Consider the following 22,739-nt stretch of genomic DNA (forward strand, 5'->3'; position numbering starts at 1 on the left):
TAAGCCACTGTGATGGTCTTCAAGATTTTTGCAGGAATAAGCCCCTAAAAGACTTATGAAAAACTCTATACCCTGTCACATTTTTAAGTTGTCATCTATTAGTTATAAGCTTAAACAATAGCAAGTGATGTGTTTTTTAAATGTATATTGAAGCTGTGCTTTAAGTACGTGTGGAAAATGTCTGCCGATGGCAGGCTAATCAGCTTGGTCAGACTTCCTTTCTGTTAAAAGAGGCCTAGGCTCATTTTTAAGTTCTAGTAAACATGTTAATACTTCTCTCATAACGACCATCTTATTTCTGAATTCTGGTTTTAAGATGGATAGATAAAAGGGGTGTCTGGGTGACTCAGTTGGTTAAGCATCTGACTCCTGATTTCGGCTCAGGTCATGATCTTATAGTTTGTGCGTTGGAGGCTGAGCTGGGATCTGGGCTGACAGCGCGGAGCCTGCTTGGGATTCTTTGTCTCTCTCTCTCTCTCTCTCTCTCTACCCCTCCCTGTCTCTCTCTCTTTCTCTCTCAAAAATAAATAGGAGTGCCTGGGTGGCTCGGTTGGTTAAGCACTGGACTTCGGCTCAGGTCATGATCTCACGGTTTGTGGGTTCTAGCCCCACGTGGGGCTCTGTGCTGACAGCTTGGAGACTGGAGCCTGCTTTAGATTTTGTGTCTCCCTCTCTCTCTACCCCTCCCCCGCTCACGATTGGTCTCTCTCTCTCTCTCAAAAATAAATAAACATTAAAACAATTTTAAAAAGCCGGATAGATAAGGTTGTCATGAGTTTGTCACCTGGATAAAATAAGAGCTGCTCAACTATATGCTAATTATACTTTAAAAAATAATTACAAAAAAAAAAAAAGGGACTGCTCCTCTTTGCTTTACTTTTGTGGCATCCTGGGGCAACCCACCATACCTTTTTTTCACTTGTCTAAGGCTGCTAACAGGTGACTTTAAGGGAGCTGGGAAAGGAGAACCTTCAGAGCAGACAGTCTTCAGCTTATTAGTTTTAGACAAGAGTACATATGGAAGCTGAAAACCTGGAAATTAATTCCCTAATCCATGCCCATGTATCCCCTGGAAAGTCCTTGTGTACCCCTTGGGTACACGTACCCCAACATGAAGACGGATAATACGAGAAGTTTTGCAGAAAGAATTCCAAGTAATTTAACTGCTAAGCAGCTTCATTATATAAAAACAAATCATACAAAACAGAATGCGCCGTTGCCTTGTATTTTACAAATACAACATGAGACTCGAATGACATTTCTATTTTGTTGTTAAGTAGACTTCCTGTGCAGCGAGGAGCCCAGCGTGGGGCTTGAACTCACAACCCTGAGATCAAGACCTGAGCTGAGGTCAAGAGTCAGACGCTCAACCAACTGAGCCCAGGCGCCCTGACATTTCTGTCTTTTAACAGCTGCTTTACGCTAAGACCCCCGGGCCCGAGAGCACACACTTATTTAGTCTTCCACCATCGTCTTCAGGGAACTGACCGTGAGAAAACTTAAGAAGAGCTGCTTGAAATCCATGCTTTTATCCTTTTCTCCAGATTCAGAGAAAAGATGTACCTTCCTCCTCTTTAAACATCTCCTCCTTCCCTTCGGGCCCAGTCCTTGGAATTCTAGCCATCTCAGTCTCACCAGAGAACTTTATGGTCTTTCTTGCTAGCTTCCTTATTCTTTCTTCCTCAATGATAACAATTATTATTATCATTAATGCCAGTGAATACCAACGAAACGCTTACCGAGTACTTACTACATGGCATGCGCTGAGTTAAGCACTTTACACACATTATGCCACTTAATCCTCCTAATTAAATGAAGGAAGAAATAATATTATTGTCTTCACTTTCTGAATAAGCAAACAAATAAAAACAGTTAGCTATACTGTGCTGATTGCCGAGTAATCCATGCAGCTGGATATTAACCAATGGGTCTCACCTCTAAGTCCGTGACTTAAGCCCCTAGCACATGATCTCCTCTAACTTCAAACTTCCCTTCTAGCCCTTCCCACTACCCCTGTCCCTTCACTGCTGCTTCTAGCTACTGTTCAATCCCACTTACTCCTTTTGTAGTCAATTTCCTACAATCATGGTCTAATTCATCTATTTCTTGTCTACCGTTTCTTAGCTTTCAGCAGTGCTCTTAGGAACTGTTTACTGACAAGATTATGGAGGCTCTTTGGAATTTCTAGTTAGAGATGGCTGGAAAAAGCCCAGTTTCATTCTTATCTTGCCTGGATGTTATAATTTTTCTAGTCTATGGAAGGTTACCACAGATAATGTCTATCTTGCTTTGGGCAATACTGCAGGGCCATGTTGGAAGGATCTATCAAACAGCTATCTGTTCTTTTAACCAAATTTCAGTTAAATTTTTCCAAGGATTACAGACTAGAATATAAAATAGGACTGCTTTTGAACGTGGCTTATTTGTTGTTTATTTATTTATTTATTTATTTATTTAAATTTTTAATGTTTATTTTTAGAGAGAGAGAGAGAGAGAGAGAGAGAGAGACAGAGCGTGGGCAGGGAAAGAGAGAGGAAGACGCAGAATCCGAAGCAGGCTCCAGGCTCCGAGCTGTCAGCACAGAGCCCACGTGGGGCTCCAACTCATGAACCGCGAGATCATGACCTGAGCTGAAGTCTGACGCTCAACCAACTGAGCCACCCAGGCGCCCCTGTTGTTTATTTTTACCAATTACTTTCACGTGATAATTTTATCGTCACTATTCCTACTTTGAAGATCTGCCATTCACTTCTTTTTTCCATCAAAGTGGAAGTTCCTGTGCCCAACCACTATACAGAGAAAAGGAAGACAAACAAACGGAAAGGACAGGAAAGCTTTGCCCGACACTGCCTATTCAAGCAATTGGTAACGGGTTAGGCACGTTATGCTCGGTTACTGATCACTGTGTCAGCTGGAAGAGCACCTGTAGATTATGGACGTTTAGGTGAGGACGGAGCTCTCACCTTTGGAATCTGTTCAGAAGTGGTCCTTTGTTTCTCTTCACCTGATTAGGCCTGCGGATAGTAAGGGCAAGGTGTCAACACATCTTCCACACTCTGACAATCCTGTACAGCTTGGGCTGAGTTATGTGCTGAATGGTTATTCATAATATATTCAGATTCTTAGAACCTGAAGAAATCTTAGAAATCACTGACTCCAAGGCCTTCATTAGATAAGACACTAAGGCCCAAATGGGATCACAAGCATGCCCAAGGTTAACAGAGCACAGCTCAAATTAGAATCCACATCACTTGACTTCCATTCGGATATTCTTGCCACATGCCTTGGCACTTGGCAGTGACCTGCTAGCGACTCACTAATAAATACCTAGCTGTGTGCTTTTAAAGCTACAGCTGTATTATTCTTTGCTCAACAATAATCTACATTCAAGCATCTGGCTGCAGACACATGCACACTCATGTTTATGTTTGCTTAATCTCCTATCTATAAACAATTAACATCTACATTTTAATGCCAAGTCTAGGTGCTCTCCTGTGCTCTCTTTGTTAATCCAATTCTTGGGGACTCCCCGTCCCTGCCTTCCCTCACACAGCTCAGTAAGAATATAGCGGTTCCCTTCTCAAAGCGTCCTCCAGCTGAGTATCTCGAACATTCTGCCAAATGTGATACAAGATTCAAGAAAACTGGGACAAGTGATCAAAATGTCCTGGGGATCAATGAATAGAGGGGACATTTCAAAGGTAAACTAGTGGATGGCTGTTACTTGTGAGAAAGAAAAAGGGTTTGCTATGAAGGTTAAGAAATACTCGGCTTTGTGCTGGTGGTACGGAGCCTGCTGGGAATTCTCTCTCTGTTGCTCTCTGCTCTTCCCCTGCGCGTGCACTCTCTCTCTCTCTCTCTCTCTCTCTCTCTCTCTCAAAAAAATATATACATATTAGTTTTTTAGTCACTTAACCCAACCCAACAACCTAAACCCGAGCTGCCCCAAAGTCCCACCAAGAGTAATTCTTTAACTGCTCCATTTAAACCAAGTGCTCTTAGTAATAAGCAAGGCCATGTTAAGCTTAGTGCTGGTGGCTGACAGACCCACACGTTGGCTAAACTGGTAAAATCTGCTACAAAGGCTGAAAAGTTAAGACCCAACAGGGGACTGACTTTGATGTCACCATTTTTTGTTATGCCACAAGGAGTTGGACACGAATAGATTCTCACTAGCTTCTTAGTCCAGGAGTTAGCTGTCCATCAAGGCAAGCCCTCCGCAGTATTTCAAGTCTGATTAGATGGCAGAAGGGATGTCAAGATCATTATCCATATGTTTGAATGTCCGGTTACAGTATTTTTCTATACTAGGATGGTTTGTTCAAATGGTCACATAGTTACTTTGTTACTGTAAATTTTTTTCTCCCCTCCGACTTATTCTACAAAAATGTACAGACTGAAAGAATGTTAAAGCTAAAAGAGGCTGTTGACTGGCCTTTCTCCATTTTAGTGGAACAGGGACAACAGCTGTTCAGACTGACTTTGAGGCACGTCAAGACACCAAAATGCCTTTCTTAGCAAAGACAGTGTATCACATTTTAATTTTCTGTAAATTAATAAACGACATGGTGGCAACTTGCAGCCAATTATCTGATCAGCTAGAATATCCCTGGACTCAGGAATCAAGAGTAATCTAGTTCAGAAAATCAGCTCTGCAGTTTGGGTAAATTACTTAGATTATTTGCATCTCAATTTCTTTATCTGTGAAATAGGGAAATTGGCAGCCATATCTGCAGGTTGTTGTATAGATTAAAAGAGAAAATATCCATAGAAGCATCATACATGGATTTCTTTGGGGCCACTTAAAAATTCTACACGTCAGTGCACCTGGGTGGCTCAGTCGGTTGAGCGTTGGACTTCGGCTCAGGTCAAGATCTCACGGTTCATGGGTTTGAGCTCTGTGTCAGGCTCTGTGCTGACAGCTCAGATCCTGGAGCCTGCTTCAGATTCTGTGTCTCCCTCTCTCTCTGCCCTTCCCCTGCTCATGCTCTGTTTGTCTCTCTCAAAAATAAACATTAAAAAAATTTAAAAAAATTTACATACGGGCAAATATTTTATATAAGCATAATCTACACCTAACCTTAAACTTGGAGTATTCTTTCAACTGGTTTGGCCTCTGCCCACCTCACTATGATTTAACTAAATTAAGGCTATAGCAAGTTGCAAAAATAAAGGTCTGTAAATTGTACCTGGTACTCCCAGAAGAAGACCATTGGCCATGAAGCGAATAAAGCTTTAGTTTCAAGGCTCATCCTTGGCATAGGCCCCATTTAAGGCTCTGGGCAGTGGTGGGGGGTGGGGGTGGCAGCTAACAGCATGTTCACATGGTCATATGTTTTTGTGAAACTTGTTAGCTATTTTTGTAGCCTTTTTCTTAAAAAAGGTTCCCAAGATTATATAAGCTTCAGGTCCCCCAAATCTTGGATTATAAAAAAAAAAAAAAAAAAATCAACCACCACAACAAAATTAGGCATATGCCAGAAAATTCTTCTACTCCCAGAATCCCGTGGGTACAGGGCTTCATCCAAGATCTTCCAAATGACAAGCATATTCCCCAAATAAGTTCTGGTGGGGGGTTGTGGTGGGGGATGCTTGGCAGCAGTGTTGGTGGCTGTAGGATCCCGGCTGTCAGTGGTGGCACAGGTCTGAGGAGGGGTGAGGCTGAGAAGGCTGTGACAGGATTGTGACTGGTAGGCAGGGAGAGCCAGCTGGGACGTGGGATGCAAGGGTGGTATGTGGGAAGCAAATTTTGAAGAGGAGAAGGGGCACAAAGACTGTCCGTGTGGACTTCAAGATACATGGTCACCCCTAGCCAGCGTGCGGAGTAAGGGAGCAGAGCAAGGGAGCAACACGTTGCCTACAAGCGCTCTTCTTTGTTCATTAACAGTTTTACGTACAGTGGCTGAAACGCTGGGTACATCAAGAGACCGCAGGAGGCAAGGGGATGCAGCCAGGGTTAGAGAGGAGAGGAGAGGGGAACGGTGGGGAGGGGAGGGGAGGGGAGGGAAGGGAAGGGAAGGGAAGGGAAGGGAAGGGAAGGGAAGGGAAGGGAAGGGAGCGGAGCGAAGCGAAGGGACGCGAAGGGAAGCGAAGCGAGTGGGGCCACGGGGGGGGGGGGGTGTGTGTGTGTGGGGGGTGAGGTATCCTGTATTTCATTATACTATGGCTATGCATTTCAGATGGCAGAGGCATCTGTGTAGGTCCAGGAGAGGAAAGGACTGTAGGAATCATCTAGCATAGATGTTTATCACCTGGGAAAACAGGCCCATCACAGGCACGGTGAGAAGCAGCGGGCTGGCCAGACCCCCACGGCGCAGCCCCCTTCCCTGCTCTCTGACCGGTCCCCCCTCCTCTTGCCTCTTATTTTCCTTTCCTGCCCTTTCTGTTATTGCTTCCTCCTCTTCCTTCCCTTGTACAGACCTGAAGTGTTCCTCCCCCGCCCCCCCTATTTTTAATGCTTTCTGGATTTTGTGCGTTATGGTTCTCTCTCAAAAACGTCTAACTGGTGTGTAGTAACGTGAGGCCCTCCCCACCCCCACCCGCGCCCTTTGAATTTATGGCACTGGTTTTCGGTGGAGAAACGGGTCCTTCGCTCCTATGGTGACTTGATCTTGCCTAAGGTTGCCTGAGGGTTGCCCCGTCACAAGGCCCAAGTGGCTAATTAGCTGTTCTTTCTCCACCCCTCCCACCTACTGGTCATGATAATTTCTCTCTAGAGTTTAGAGTTGTCAAATCTGATCTTTGTAAATACAAACAAGGTAGGTGAGACTTTTTTCTCTGCAGGTATTTCAGCAAATGAAACAATAAACCCTTTCTTACATCTAAGATTCTAACAGAAGGAAAGATAACAGCATTACGCCCTGTAATTGTCCTCATGAATCTGAATAGCTGTTAATTGCTGGGTTCTGCTCTACCTGTGATCATACACAGTCCCTCTTTAGCCTTTTTTTTAAGTGTAGAATTCACTGAATTTTGCTATATTCTCATTGTTGTCCAAGCATCCCCAGGGTCTAATGCTGGAACATTTCCATCACCCTGACAAGAAACCCCACCTCTCTGAGCACTCAGTCCCAATTTACCCCCCCTCCCCATCTCATCTCCTGGCAACCACCAAACTACTTTCTGTCTTTATGAATTTGCTTATTCTGGACATTAAAAAAAAAAAAAAGTTTATTTATTTTGAGAGAGAGGGAGGGAGACAGAGAGGCAGACAGAGACGGAGACAGAATCCCAAGCAGGCTCCACTCTGTCAGAGCAGAACCCAATGCGGGGCTCAAACTCAATAACCATGTTATGACCTGAGCCGAAATCAAGAGTCGGACGCTGAACTAAGCCACCTAGGTGCCCCACTTATTCTGGGCATTTTATTAAAAAAATTTTTTTAAGTGTATTTATTTTGAGAGAGAGAGAGAGAGAGAGAGAGAGAGAGATATGAGGGAAAGAATCCCAAGCAGGCTTTGCAAGGTCAGCTCAGAGCCTGACGCAGGGCTAGAACCCGCAAACGGCGAGATCGTGATCTGAGCGGAAATTAAGAGTCAGCCGGTTAACCGACTGAGCCACCCAGGCACCCCTATTCTGAACATTTTATTCCAATGGAATCATACAAAATGTGGCCACTTCTTGGCACAATATTAACATAATGAAAACATTAGCATAATGTTTTCAAGGTTCATCCACATTGTAGCAGGTGGCAGCACTTTCCTTTTTTGTGGCTGAATAGTATTCCACCATAGGAATATAATAACATTTTGTTTATTCATTCATGAGTTGGTGGACAAATAAGTTGTTTCCACTTTTGAGCCATCATAATAGTGCTATGAACATAGGACGCAAATGTTGTACAAGTTTTTGTGTGAACGTGTGCTTTCGATTCTCTCGAGTATAGAAACGAGGGGTGGAATCGCTAGGTCATACTGTAACTTTAACTTTGAGAAACTGCTGAACTGTTTTCCATAGTGGCTGCACTGTTTTACATTCCCTTCAGCGATGCACAAGGGTTCCAATTTCTCCACATCCTCACCGACACTTTCTTATTCCTGTTTTGTTTTGTTTTTGGACTACAGTCATACCAGAGGGTGTGAAGTGATACGTAATGTCATTTAATTTGCATTTCCCTAATGACTAATGAGTTGAGCATTTTTCTATGTACTTATTGGGCAACTGTATGTCTTCCTTAGGCAAATGTCTATTCATATCCTTTGCCCATTTTTTAATTGAGTTATTTGTCTTTTTCTTATTGAGTTACAAGAATTCTTGATATATTCTGGACACTAGATCCTTACCATATGTATGATTTACAAATATTTTCATAATCTGTGGGTTATCTTTTCATTTTCTTGGCAGTATCCTTGGATGTACAAAAGTTGGAAATGACCGATTTCTTTCTATATTCAATATTCAATTCTACATTCAATATTACTTGAGTATTTGGGAAGATTTTTAAAAGCCAAAAATTATATATTTTAGAATTAAAAAATACTTTAGAATATAAACCAAGAGGGTAAGACTTGAAGAAATTTGGAGCTTCTGGTGATATGATGATCTGGGTCCCCATAATTATGTTGGGTTCTTAGTGTAAATAATATAATTGTATGGCACCTAGTTCCTAGCTTTGCTTTTGTTGACTACTCTTTCAGAAGACTCAATGAAGAATTAAAGAGTGCAGTCAGATTATCCTTTGGCTAAAGAATGAGGATTTCTAGTAGCACTAATGGTTTGATATTTTTAGTCAGAGCCCCACTTTATTTGTACGCTAACTATAATCAATCTTTCTCCCTTTCGTCAGAGGTATATGTCATAAGAAACTTAAAAGGGCACCGTTCCAGTTGGCCTCTGCTTGCTGGCTTACAAACAGAAGTTTTGTATTTATGGACAGTGATCCAGAGGGGTGTCCAAGTGCATCTGAGTTTAGAGTTGCTATCACAGCAGAAATCGGAAACCTCAGGAACTATAAGGCACTTACCATGTCTACATGGAAGCCACTTCTCATCACAGCATTTACAAATATACAGTGATCAGAACGTTAGCTTCCTGGGATCCCATATCTGCCTCAGATCTGTATACGATATATATACGTGAATCCTCTATTTTTTTTTTTTTTTAGTAAACTGCCTACAAAATTACTACCTCACCACTTATATTTTATGCAGCAGAATGACCATGTACGCCTTTCTTATGAAAATGCCATAGCAACATGAATACTTGGTACTGAAAAGCATCTTTAATTGACAAGAGCTTTTTATTTTTAATTTAAACACAGCCCATGCTTGGAGTGGGGCATTTAAATAGTCTACTTGGTGACTTCATGTGAGTCAAAAACAAAACCTGGGTCTGCTCATTTTTGGCCTGATCTTCTACCCACTTTCTGACAAATGTCCCTACAGCTAGAATGCAGTGGCATTTCTATCAGAAGCCTCTATTACTAACAATTTTGGTACATATGGTTCTTAGAATACTTGGTGCAAGGTGTCCAGAATTTAATGAATCTCACTTTATCTTCAAAGCCAGTGCTTGAGTAGAGAGGAACTTGGATTTAAAAACCAGTCCATTTTAAGCCCAAAGGCAATTCTTATCCAGAAATTACTTATCCTTATTTTTAGTGTCTTACACACCCCCTACTCTTCTCATTTTGAAAACGGGGTAGAAATAAAGCTGCATACAACATCATCTTTTGGGCTGCACAAATCACAGATAGGCTTTGAAGGCCTCTAGGGAGCTATTACTGCTTCACCAAGAGAACTCTAGGTGGGCCCTAAATCTCTTGGCCCTGGACTTCAGCCAATTGGTGAAAAAATGTCAACACAAACACACACCTCTACCTTAAAAAACTTTGTGCTTGGGAAGGACAGCTTTCCCTGGCAGCCACGACTGGGGCACCTCGTTTTTGTTAGAGCTACAAGTCAGTTTATCAACTGTGTTAAGAAATGTGAGGCAATCGATTAGGAGAATGCTATAGTGCTGGAGGTGACTGATGCAAGACAGAAGAGGAAAGATGAAACTATTAGTCTAACAACCTTACGCAAAAAAACCCTCCTCTACATTTAACCTTCTCATCAAAAGTGTGAAACAGATGGTGGAGATAATGATGTTAGTTAGACAATGAAGATGATGATGATCTAACAGTATCATTGTTATAATAACATTAACAGCGTAATTTGGTAATAATAATAGTATTTGAGGAATAACAAGTGATGCTAGCAAATAGGGAAAACTAAGCAATAAGAATCTGAGAAATTTGTTTATTACAAAGATCACGGGATACGACACCATTTCAAAAAGCTGAAGATACTATGGGGACACCAAGTATTACAAAACAGCTACCAGAAGAAATAAACCAGTGATCCTCAAACCTCAGGGTAGTTACTATAACCTAGAGGACATGTTAAAACACAGATCATCAGGCCCCGTCTTTAGTAGGTCTGGGGCAGACCTAAGAATATGCATTTCTAGGGGCGCCTGGGTGGCCCAGTTGGTTGAGTGTCTGACTTCGGCTCAGGTCAGGATCTCACGGTTTGTGAGTTCAAGCCCCTCGTCGGGCTCTGTGCTGACAGCTTGGAGCCTGGAGCCTGCTTCGGATTCTGTGTCTCCCTCTCTTTCTGCCCCTCCCCCATTTGTGCTCTGTCTCCTCTCTCTTAAAAATAAATAAACATTAAAAAAAAAAAGAAAAAAAGAATTTGCATTTCTTTTTTTTTTTTTTTTCAACGTTTATTTATTTTTGGGACAGAGAGAGACAGAGCATGAACGGGGGAGGGGCAGAGAGAGAGGGAGACACAGAATCGGAAACAGGCTCCAGGCTCTGAGCCATCAGCCCAGAGCCTGACGCGGGGCTCGAACTCACGGACCGCGAGATCGTGACCTGGCTGAAGTCGGACGCTTAACCGACTGCGCCACCCAGGCGCCCCAAGAATTTGCATTTCTAACAAGTTCCTAGGATGCAAGCCAGGAGATGCTAGGAGGTGCTCATGACTCTGGTCCCAAGACCATAGAGTCTACTTGGAAAGGAAGGAGATGAGTATTTGTTGAGGGAAGGAAGAGAGCAATTATTTAAAACTACCTTGGGTTAGGCTTGGTCAGATGCTTACATATATATATATATATATATATATATATATATTTAAGTTTATTTTGAGAGAGTGCACGCATGAGCAGGGGAGGGGCAGAGAGAGGGGGAGAGACAATCCCAAGCAGGCTCCGTGCTATCAGTGCAGAGCCCAAGGTGGGGCTGGATCTCAGGAACCGTGAGGTCATAACCTGAGCCGAAATCAAGAGTTGGACACTTAAACCGACTGAGCCACCCAGGTGTCCCCAATGTTTATACATTTTATCTCATTCAGTCCTCACACCCTAATGAGCTTCCCAAACTTTTCCAGAGCGGAGAAGAATGAATGTGTCCACACAAAGGGTATGCCTAAGCAGTTCTCTAGAAATAAAACATTTCTTTGATGACTATGCTATTTTAAAAATTCATGTAAATTTCTGTTTTGAAATATTGTTGCTTGTTAGGAATTAAATCCAATTTAAATATCAGATAAACTGCTTAATCCTTAACCTCAATTCTTTGGTAATATTGGCCTTCGGGAACATGAGGAAATGGGTGGTTGAAATTTAATAGTCTATTGTAACACAGCTGGTACATATTTAATGCAGAATTTGTACTTAGGCCTGCAGGTGTTTAAAGACAATACACCTCCTACTACCTTAACTCCACCATTTCACCCCTTACCTACCTGAGAGGTCTATCAGGTTCTTCTCTACTATTCCTTTACGGATTCTCTATTGTTCCAATCAAACCAGCCCACTTACTGTTCCTCAGGTTTTTCTCACTTTTCCTGGTCTCCACATATATGTTCATTATTCTTTGCAGCTGGAAAGCTTCCTCTCTCATCTCTCCCTTACTAGAATCTTCCATAACCTTTAAGGTTCAGCTGAAATGCCATTTCTTTTTTGAAAACCAATCCCATTTTTAAAAGGCTGCTGCACTGAATACATCTGGTGAGTTCTGATGGCTCCCCAGATGGATTTAATAATGTCAGTGGGTATATAATTATTTTTGTTAAATTAGCTTGTGCATATAATCTCATGGGCCCAAATTTACACATGCCTCTGCAAATAAATGATTCTTTAATTTTTTGTTTAATGTTTGTTTATTTTTGAGAGTGAGAGACAGAGTGTGAGAGGGGGAGGGGCAGAGAGAGAGGGAGACACAGAATCCAAAGCAGTCTCGGGGCTCTGAGCTGTCAGCATAGAGCCAGACACGTGGCTCGAACTCATGGACTGTGAGATCATGACATGAGCCCAAGTTGGACACTTAACTGACCTAGCCACCCAGGCACCCCGTGATTCTTTAAAAAAAAAAAAAAAAAAAAGATTTGCAAATATTTTTTTATGGAGTCATTCTTTTTCTTGAGTTTTGTATTTCTTTTTTTTTAATGTTTATTTATTTTTGAGAAAGAGAGAGAGAGAGAGAGAGAGAGAGAGAGAGATCAAGCGCACAAGTGGGGGAAGGGCAGAGAAAGAGGGAAACACAGAATCTGAAGCAGGCTCCAGGCTGTGAGCTGTCAGCGAAGAGCCTGACACAGGGCTTGAACCTGCGAACTGTGAGATCATGACCTGAGCGAAAGTCGGATGCTTAACCAAATGAGACACCCAGGTGCCCGCAAATATTTTTTTTAAAGATTATTTATTTTGACAGAGAGGGAGAGAGACAGAGTACATGCTCACTAGCAGGGAAGGGATAGAGGGAGAGAGTGAAAGAGAGAGAGAGAGAGAGAGAGAGAGAGAGAGAGAGAGAGACAGTATCCCAAGCAGGCTCTGTTCCATCAGTGCGGATCAAATGATCTCGGCTCAGGTCATGATTTCATGTTTCTTGTGTTTGAGCCCGCATGGGGCTCCACACTAACAGTGCAGAACCTACTTGGGATTCTGCCTCTCCCTCTCTCTCTGCCCCTCCCCAGCTAGCGCATACATGCATATGCATTCTCTCTCTCAAAATAAATAAACTTAAAAAAAAAAAGTAATACTGGCACTCAAGAAAAGTTTTGTGCAATGTAAGATATTGGAGTGCAGATAAAAAGGAATTGGAAAAATATATTTAAAAGAAATCTCCAAAGAGGAAGAGTTAGATTATGATAAAATCTGTGGCTATGAATCAGAATAAAGATAAAGTCTAAAAATGTAGAATATATCTACACTTCTAGAATTGGAAGAAGGCTTGAAAGTCACCTAAGACAACCCTCTTATTTTTCAGTAGTAGAATTTCTGGACCCTGCTTTGTATTATGGTCAAAAGTCCCATCTGTGTAGTTAATGCTGTTTAATTTCCATCTGGCTTGGCCTTGGTCTCTTCACATTGTAATTTCAGTGCTACCTGAAGAAGTCTTTTTGCACAGAATAACAGATTTAGTTCTGAACGACCAGACCTGACTTTGATCCAAAGGGAACTGAATTAAAAACAAAAAACAAAAACCAAAAAAAAAAACCCCAAAAAACAAAGGGAACTGAATTGTAGGACCTACTTTGATTTTAAAGGTTGTTAACCTTAGTGATGCTAACCTGAACCTCTGAGGAAGGAATCCTTACTCTTTAAGTGCAATTTCTGATCAGTCTAATAGCCAAGCCACAGTCATGGCCAAGACTAGAGAATACTCATACTTAAGCAGGTGGCCATCTGCTCCATTTGACCAGCTCCAGCTTTAGACCCTGCGAGGTATTTCATATGCTGATTACATATTGGTTTAAGCACATAAACTAAAAGGATACCCACAGCATTGATCTTTTCCACCCCCACAGTTTGCAATCCCAGGGTGGTAAAGACAGGGACTTTAGAGTTGGGTAGAAACAGGTATGAGCTTAGGCAAATTACTTAACCTTTGAAGGCCTCAGTTTCCACAAGGGCAATGATCACAGCACTACAATTATCTCATGAGTAATTGGCAGGTGTAGGTGGGGTATTGTTCAGCACTTCAGACAATGTCTGGTACGTACCAAATCCTTAATAAATGCCAGCAATTGTTATTATTGACACGGGGTGGCAAGGTTAACATACTCAGTCAACAACAATTGGGTTCTCTTCTCTCTTGTATAAGCTTTTCCACGGCATTTCATTCCCTCCCTGATTCAATTAAGATATCAATATTGACTCCTAAAACTATATTTAGTCCCACTTCTCTCCTGAACTTAAGATTGGGTTTCACAACCCTTAAGACACCTGGAGTTGCCCTTGGAGCCTAAAGCAAATCCAAAACTAGACCACTGCTGGCACTGAACAGTATCTGACACTCCTTTCGACTTCTCTGCATTTGTGAGATACTGTTATCTTTCCAGCCACCCAGGCAGAAAGACTTTTTTTTTTTTAAAGATTTTATTTATTATTTATATTTTTTACTTATTATTAAACACAATTTGTTTTAATGTTTATTTATTTTTTAGACAGAGAGACAGAGAGAGAGAGAGAGAGAGAGAGAGAGAGAGGGAGGGAGGCCATGAGTGGGGTAAGGGCAGAGAGAGAGGGAGACACAAAGTCCGAAGCAGACTCCAGGCTCTGAGCTGTCAGCACAGAGCCCAATGTGGCTCAAACTCACGAACTGTGAGATCATGACCCGAGCCAAAATCAGATGCCTAGCTGACTGAACCACCTAGGCGCCCCCAAATTTTATTTTCTTAAGTAATCTCTACACGCAGTCTGGGGCTCAAACTTACAACCCTGAGATCGAGAGTCACATGCTCTACCAACTAAGCAAGCCAGGTGCCCTAGACTGCGTTGTTGTTGTTGTTGTTTTTTCTTTAAATGTTTGTTTTTGAGAGAGAGAGTGTGTGCAGGGCAGGAGCAGAGACAGGAGACAAAGGATCTGAAGCAGGCTCCACCCTGACAGTAGAGAGCCTGACGCGGGGCTCCAACCCCACGAACTGTGAGATCATGACCTGAGCAGAAGTCAGACTGCTTAACTGACTGAGCCACCCAGGTGCCCCATCTGGACTGAGTTTTTTACGAACGACTTCTTTATCCTCCATTTAATCAGTTGCCAAGTCATTCATTCATGTATTCATGTGTGACTGTATGAAATATTTCTTGGGCCTTTTCCATAAGCCAGGTGCTTAAGCTCCGGGAATACTGTCGTGAACAAAACTTACATGGTTTCTGCTCTTCTCTGCAAATATATAATTACAAATTGGAATATACACTTGGGAGGAAATTTTAGTCAATATGAGAGAGCACAGCAGGGGACATCATATAAAATGAGAGTCAGGTAAAAGGCAACCAACAGAATGGGAAAAGATATTTGCAAATGACATATCAGACAAAGGGCTAGTATCCAAAATCTATAAAGAGCTCACCAAACTCCACACCCGAAAAACAAATAACCCAGTGAAGAAATGGGCAGAAAACATGAATAGACACTTCTCTAAAGAAGACATCCGGGGGCGCCTGGGTGGCGCAGTCGGTTAAGCGTCCGACTTCAGCCAGGTCATGATCTCACGGTCCGTGAGTTCGAGCCCCGCGTCAGGCTCTGGGCTGATGGCTCAGAGCCTGGAGCCTGTTTCCGATTCTGTGTCTCCCTCTCTCTCTGCCCCTCCCCTGTTCATGCTCTGTCTCTCTCTGTCCCAAAAATAAATAAACGTTGAAAAAAAAATTAAAAAAAAAAAAAAGAAGACATCCGGATGGCCAACAGGCACATGAAAAGATGCTCAACGTCGCTCCTTATCAGGGAAATACAAATCAAAACCACACTCAGATATCACCTCACACCAGTCAGAGTGGCCAAAATGAACAAATCAGGAGACTATAGATGCTGGAGAGGATGTGGAGAAACGGGAACCCTCTTGCACTGTTGGTTGGAATGCAAATTGGTGCAGCCACTCTGGAAAACAGTGTGGAGGTTCCTCAAAAAATTAAAAATAGATCTACCCTATGACCCAGCAGTAGCACTGCTAGGAATCTACCCAAGGGATACAGGAGTACTGATGCATAGGGGCACTTGTACCCCAATGTTTATAGCAGCACTCTCAACAATAGCCAAATTATGGAAAGAGCCTAAATGTCCATCAACTGATGAATGGATAAAGAAATTGTGGTTTATATACACAATGGAGTACTACGTGGCAATGAGAAAGAATGAAATATGGCCTTTTGTAGCAACGTGGATGGAACTGGAGAGTGTGATGCTAAGTGAAATAAGCCATACAGAGAAAGACAGATACCATATGTTTTCACTCTTATGTGGATCCTGAGAAACTTAACAGAAACCCATAGGGGAGGGGAAGGAAAAAAAAAAAAGAGGTTAGAGTGGGAGAGAGCCAAAGCATAAGAGACTCTTAAAAACTGACAACAAACTGAGGGTTGATGGGGGTGGGAGGGAGGGGAGGGTGGGTGATGGGTATTGAGGAGGGCACCTTTTGGGATGAGCACTGGGTGTTGTATGGAAACCAATTTGACAATAAATTTCATATACTGGGAAAAAAATAATGAGAGTCAGGAAAGAACTCTCAGAAAAAGTGACAATTTGAACTGAGACCTGAAAGATGAAAGACGTCTGTTAGGTGAATGAATGAAGAAAATTCTAGGCACCTGCATTAGCAGCTACATAGGCTCCAAGGTAGGAAAGGGCTTAATGCCTTGAGGCTGAAAAGTTGTGAGGGGCATGTGGATGGCTCAGGTGGTTGAGTGTCTGACTCTTGGTTTCAGCTCAGGTCAGGGTCAGGGTCTTAGGTTGTGGGCCCTGTGTCGGGTTCTATGCTCAGCGTGGACCCTCTCAGTCTGCCCCCCAACCCCTCTCTCTCAAAAAAAAAAAAAAAAAAAAGTTATAAAAAAATAGTTGTGAACTTGCTTGAGATGAGGCTGGAACAGCAGGCAGGGGCTTACTAGCCACGTATGGAAGCCTGCGAAGAGTTCTGAGCAGGAAAGGCACAGCATCAAGACCTCTTTGCTTTGGGAGGGATAAGGACAGAATTAGAGACCAGTCAGGAGGCTACTCGTGTAGTTCTGGTGACAGTCAGCAGCTGTGGTGATGGAGAAAAGTAGATGTATTTGAGACATAATGTGGAGGTGGTATTGATAGGACTTGGGGACTGGGATGTGGGGACAGAGTTAAAGTGGCAGGGCTGATATTCTTAGATTTTTGACATGAGCAGCTGTGTAGATGAACGTGCATACAGAATCTACCATTTATTTATTTATTTATTTATTTATTTTTTCAGAATCTACCTTTTAAAAGATTCTGTGTTCCAGGGGGTGCCTGGATGGCTTAGTCAGCTGAGTGTCTGACTCGATTTAGGCTCAGGTCATGATCCCGGGGTCATGGGATGGAGCTCTGCGCTGAGTGTGGAGCCTGCTTAAGATTCTCTCTCTGCCTCTCTCCTCTGCTCCTGCTTTCTCTCTCTCTAAAATAAAAATTAAAAGAAAAAGAAAAGATTCTGTGTTCCTAAAATATTTCACATGAGAACCCTATGTTCCCCTCTTGGTGCAAACACCTTGCCTCCAAGCCAATATAACCATCTAGATCATTGTTCTTTCTCATTGGTTTCCCAACTTCTTGTCTGTGTCTACTTGAAATCACCCTACACTGTATTATCTTCCTAATACAGCTCTGGTCACATTATATCCCTTTGAAATACCTCCAGGGATTCCCTACTCTTGGCTTTCCCCTTACCTGTCTCCCTTACCTTGGCTTTCAAGGCTCTACGACCTAACTTTCCAGTCTTATTTCCACCACTTCTCTATTTAACTCCTGCTTTAGTCCAAGTGGACTACTTCCTGTTCCTTGACCGTGTCACCACGCATTCCTACCTCAATACCTTTGCTCACTCTATTCCTTGTGTCTTACCATCTGTCTGCTGGACCCTTATTCAGCTTTCAAAGTTCATTAAAGGGCCAATCTTTCAATCTCATAACCTTTGTAATTGTCTCATGGCACTTAGACTTCTGCCTTTTATTGTGGTTATTAGAGTACTTATCTCAAGCCCATTCCCTACCCACTAACCGTAAGCCATACTTTTGAGTGCCTGGCTCTATCACTCATACTGCACCAATGCCCTCGTCCTTGCAGGCTCAAGCATGGGGTTTAACTCACAGTAGGCATATTTTGTTGAATTTATTTGGAACAATTCATGTTATTAAGAATCTAAGGAGTGATGAGACCCCAGCTGTTGAAGGGGAGATGTTTTCTGGCAGTATTTGCCAACACCATAGCAAAATTCATCTTCCACCAAATTCCTTGCAATCACACAAAGGACAAACATAGATAGACACATCCCTTTAATGGAGTCTTCTGGCTGTTCAGGATACTCCAATGCATTAATCCTCATAAGCTTATCCTTTCCCTGAAGTACTGAATATTAAAAATTACAGCTTCTAACTCAAGATTTTTCAACCTACTTGTAACCCATTAGTAGGTCATGAAATCAATTTAGTGGGTCATAAACACTACTAAAAAACAAAATAGAAAAACACACCGCATATGTAAGGATAAGTAACATTTTCTGAAACGTGCTTCAAATACATATATAAGTGCACATGTGTACTGGGTCAGGATATGAAACATATTTCTCACCATGGGTCTGAGCCACAAAGGTTTGAAAGCTACTGCTTTAATGATCTATGGCCCACCCCAAGATCAGTACACAGAACCTAAGTAGGAAAAAATAAGATGTTAAGAAAGAGCAATGAGACTATCCAATTAAAAGTTATTCACACTTTAAAACGTGAATGCTTGATATACCTGACTCTTCCCTTGGGGCATCTGCATTTAAGTGCTTTTAACCTAAATTAATCTTGAAGTAGTAGAAAGGGAGTCAGAAATCATTTTGGACTACAGGCCTTCTTGGTACCTCTAACAAGGATTTCCTTCAGTATCCCAGTTCCCCCAGACAGCGGAGTTCCGGAACCAGGAACTCCATTACTGAAAGGCTAGTCGTTTCTAGGTTACAATACACAGACATAAGAATACCTTTGTAAGGAAAACAGTTACGACCAGAATGCACTCTTTCTTCCAGGCATGTGTCAAGCTTATCAACTTGTGTTTGCATGTATATATTTAATCCACACCTAGAAAACACAATCCTATATATCCATGTGGAAGAGCTATGGCTGATAGGAAGCAACATGAGGCCCCAAGTCAATCTAAACATGAGAAACCCAGAGTTACTGAAGGCAACAGGACATGTGAGATAGGAAGGGAGGAGCTGGGAAATGGTAGACTGGCAAGGGGCCTCAGGAGTTTGGCAGACGTATTCACCAAGTGTTTATCACTTGATAACGCATGGTAATGAGGAGAGAAGGACATGGAGAAAAAACAATGTCCCAGTCAGTTGTATGCCCCAGGACAGTACAGAGCAGTGGCCCACCAGGAGCACACAGGCAGTATTCAATTATGTCAGCAAAAAAGGGACCAAGTCCAAGTCCTAATCCCAGCCGTAGCTCCATTTAACAGGTTGCCTCCTAATAATTTGTTGCTACCTGTGTTACGTTCTCAATTTATAGTTGAGAAATCAACAGTGAGCTTCCAAACTAATGAATGTAAACACTCCTAATTGCCAATTACAACCCCAACAAATAACTGGGTCAGAGACAAGGCTGAAGGAGTAGAAGTTCAAAGCTGGTGTGGTGCAAAGAACTCTAGATTGGAATGTTGACAACTCTGGGTTAGATCTAAGAGACACGGGAGGTCCTTTTCACCTCTAAAATTTAACAATTCCACAAGGGAGGGAAAAGGTGACCTTCAGTTGGAAGAAAGGAAGATCACCTTGGTTTTATATGCAAAAGGCAAGTAACAATTATATTAGTTGCCAAGGTTGTTTAAACGTAAATTGATGCCTCTCACATTATCTAGATCTAGTTAACACCCTTAGGTAATATTATATGTCCACGTCTCTGCTGACTACTGCATACATTACAAACTTCTTTCTGGCATTTAAGGCACATCTGCTCAACTTTTATCTCAAACTTCTTACCATTCTGATCTCTAATCTGCTCTTGTCCCAGAGCTGTTTGCTTAGTTCTTCCCCACCCCTACTATACCAGCTAAAGTCCCATAACCTTCACAAAACCTTCCAACTACTCAAGATTTATGCATCAGATCTTGACCTCTGAACTATTACAGGGCTTTACAACAGTCCTATTAGGTACACCTTATTCTCATTTCATAGGTAAGAAAATCGAGGCCCAGAGAAGTTAAGTGACTTGCCCAGGGCCCCACAGTTTGCAAGGAGCAGCAGGGCTGGGTCTGACTTGCTTGCCTTTCAAGTCCACACTTTTTTTTTTTTTTAATCATTGTGCCATGCTGTTTCCATGTATTAAAAACCATGGAAGAAAGATGCAGTAAAAAAAGCCTATAAACCAGTTATAATATAGCTTGTTGTGACATAAAGTCAGACACATCACATCCTTTGAACCATATAGGTCATAAACGCTTGGAGTAGCATAGTTTTTAAGGGGGTTGTCAGTCCTGTTTCCCAAACCCAGTATTAAAATAATATTCCAGGGTAAATGGCAGGTGAGTGGTTAAGGGTGGGGGAGAAGCAATATGGTATAAGAAGAAAATATTAGAAACAAGACAGAAAAGAGAAGTATAATGGAAGCTGGCAATGCAGAAAAAGGCTCCGAATATGGAAGTATAGATATGGGGCTTAAGGGCCCACAAAGCTAATACCTAAGTTAGGGGGCCTTTGCCTACCACAAGAAGCGCGCATGTGTTAGAGTTGATATTAATAACAGACAGCAGTACACATGGACAGAGAGTAGAACTCAAGAGAGAGACAAATAAGGATAGGTCGTGGGGACACGGGGTAGATTAGATCATGGCATGAGGAGACGGTGGTGGCTTCAAATGAGGGGCCAGAAGGGTAGAGCAGGGGTCGAAGAGAAAGGTGAAGAGGTTCAGAGGGCACGGCACCCCCAGACTCGAAAAGACTTGTCTTCGTCTCGACAGCTGGTTGGCATGATTGAGGATTCACATCCGGACCCCACAAAGCCCTCCTGGGTGGCTCCGGAAAGTGGAGGGGGGGAGGGGGGTGTCACGTCCCTATTCCCTGGGGACTCCGCGAGGGGGCGGAGCGAGGCAGGAGGGTCCTTACCCATAAAGATGGAGATGATGAGCCGCAGCGCCTGTTCCGACGCGCCCAGGGACGTCGCCAACTTGTTAAGGCTCAGCTCCTCGAAACCCCACCGCAGCACCCTCGCCAGCTCCGCCACCGTCCCCACGTCCCCCTCAGCTACAGACGCCATCTTAGCTCCGGGCGTCCCCCAGGGACCCCCCAGCTCCGCGCGCCCCGAATGTGGGCACAAGGCTGTAGCTTCACCCCCAATTCCGGCCCGGAGCCCGCCCACGGCGTGCGCATTGGCTGCAGGCCCGCCCAGTGGCTCCAGGCTCCCTTGGCTATTGGTCCGTCCGGATAGGGGGCGGGGCCTAACGCAGCAAGGTAAGCAGAGGGCGGGTCTGAACGTTTGTAAAGCAAAGGTGACTCCCGCCGAGAATGAACGCGGGGCAGGCCGAGGGGCGGGGCTTGGGATCGGGAACTTGAGTTGCGATTGGAAAAGTCTAAAGCCGGCGGCGAGGTGATTGTACAACTCGGTTCTAACTGCTTGGGGGAGGAGTCGGTGAGGGCGAGTGTCCGGCCGGCTCGTGCGCTGCCTTCCCATTGGCTGAGCTGGGAGCAGGCGAGAGTCGGGGCGGGGGGGTCCGTCACCCGACCGCGAGGTTACTCTCGGTCGCCGGCGCGCCGGGGTTACTGGGGCATGTAACGGGGAGGGCGGGAATTCCTGGAGCAGTTTCGCGAGCGCCTCCTAACGGTACCTCTGGGCGGTTCTCAAACCGTTGGGCACGCCGCCTTCCCTTCGCAAGGGTGTCGGGAGAGCCCAGCGCCCCACAACAGTTTGCTCCTTTTAGTTCATGCATCCGTTTTCACGTAATCTCCCGGATTGAAACCTCACCTTCCCCCGAGAGGCGATGAAATTAAAACATGCCGATTTGGTCCGTATTATTTTCATTTAAAACAGACTAATTTGTCGCTATTGGACTCATATAGGTTCATGGTAAAGGTTCAAACAGTTTAGAAACAGAAAACAGAAAAGTTCTTTCTTCTCACCTTGTTTCCCATTCTTACTTCCTACAGGTAACCACCGTTCAGATTACGCTAACAAAGGTGTGTTGAGCATTTAGCATGTGCCTGGGACTGTCCTGGGCTCTGGGGAATACAATGATGAGCCCAAAGTTAGTGTTAATGCATGTGTAATTGCAAGCAAAAGTAAATGCTCTGAAGGAAAGGAGCAAGGTTCTTATGTAACAAAAGAACACTAAGAGTTTCTTATAACTGGAATTTGTGGAACCTTCTAGTACAATTATAGCTTATACTTCTATAGCACTTTGCGCTTTCTAAAGCACTTATATCCATATTATTTCACTTAATTTGGCTGTGAAACAGGATGTTTATTATTATGATGTTGTTTTACACGCACAGAGGCTTGGAGAAATTAAGGAACTTGCTAAGTTCCTTTAACAGTAAGTGGCAGAGACAGAATTTAAACAAGTCTGTTAAATTTCACTTCCCTCCCCCCCTTTTTTAGGAAAAGTTGTTTAAAAGATGAATTATTCAAAAAATATATGAAATATTCAGAACAGTTGAGAATAAGAGAACTTCCTCCCAGATTCAGAAACAAACATCTTACACACAGTTGAAGAGCCTGGTATATCCCTTCCCATGGCATCTCTCTCCTTCCCTTCTGAGAGGTCACCATTTTGCGGACTTTGC

At 43.1% G+C, this 22,739-nt stretch overlaps 1 protein-coding gene across 1 annotated transcript in view; it reads right to left on the reverse strand.

The window, feature by feature from the left end:
* Nucleotides 1-21,268, reverse strand: part of LPCAT3 (lysophosphatidylcholine acyltransferase 3) — a 40,098-nt gene extending 18,830 nt beyond the window's left edge. The window contains exon 1 of the mRNA XM_047066203.1: nucleotides 21,066-21,268. Within this exon, the coding sequence (XP_046922159.1) occupies nucleotides 21,066-21,216 (151 nt within the window). The 5' untranslated portion in view covers nucleotides 21,217-21,268. The remainder of the gene's footprint in view (nucleotides 1-21,065) is intronic.
* Nucleotides 21,269-22,739: the final 1,471 nt, after the last annotated feature.

The sequence above is a fragment of the Lynx rufus genome, unplaced genomic scaffold (assembly GCF_022079265.1).
Source record: "Lynx rufus isolate CCGP_SWC_20201006 ecotype Redwood Valley unplaced genomic scaffold, mLynRuf1.p SCAF_7, whole genome shotgun sequence".
NCBI lineage: Eukaryota > Metazoa > Chordata > Mammalia > Carnivora > Felidae > Lynx > Lynx rufus.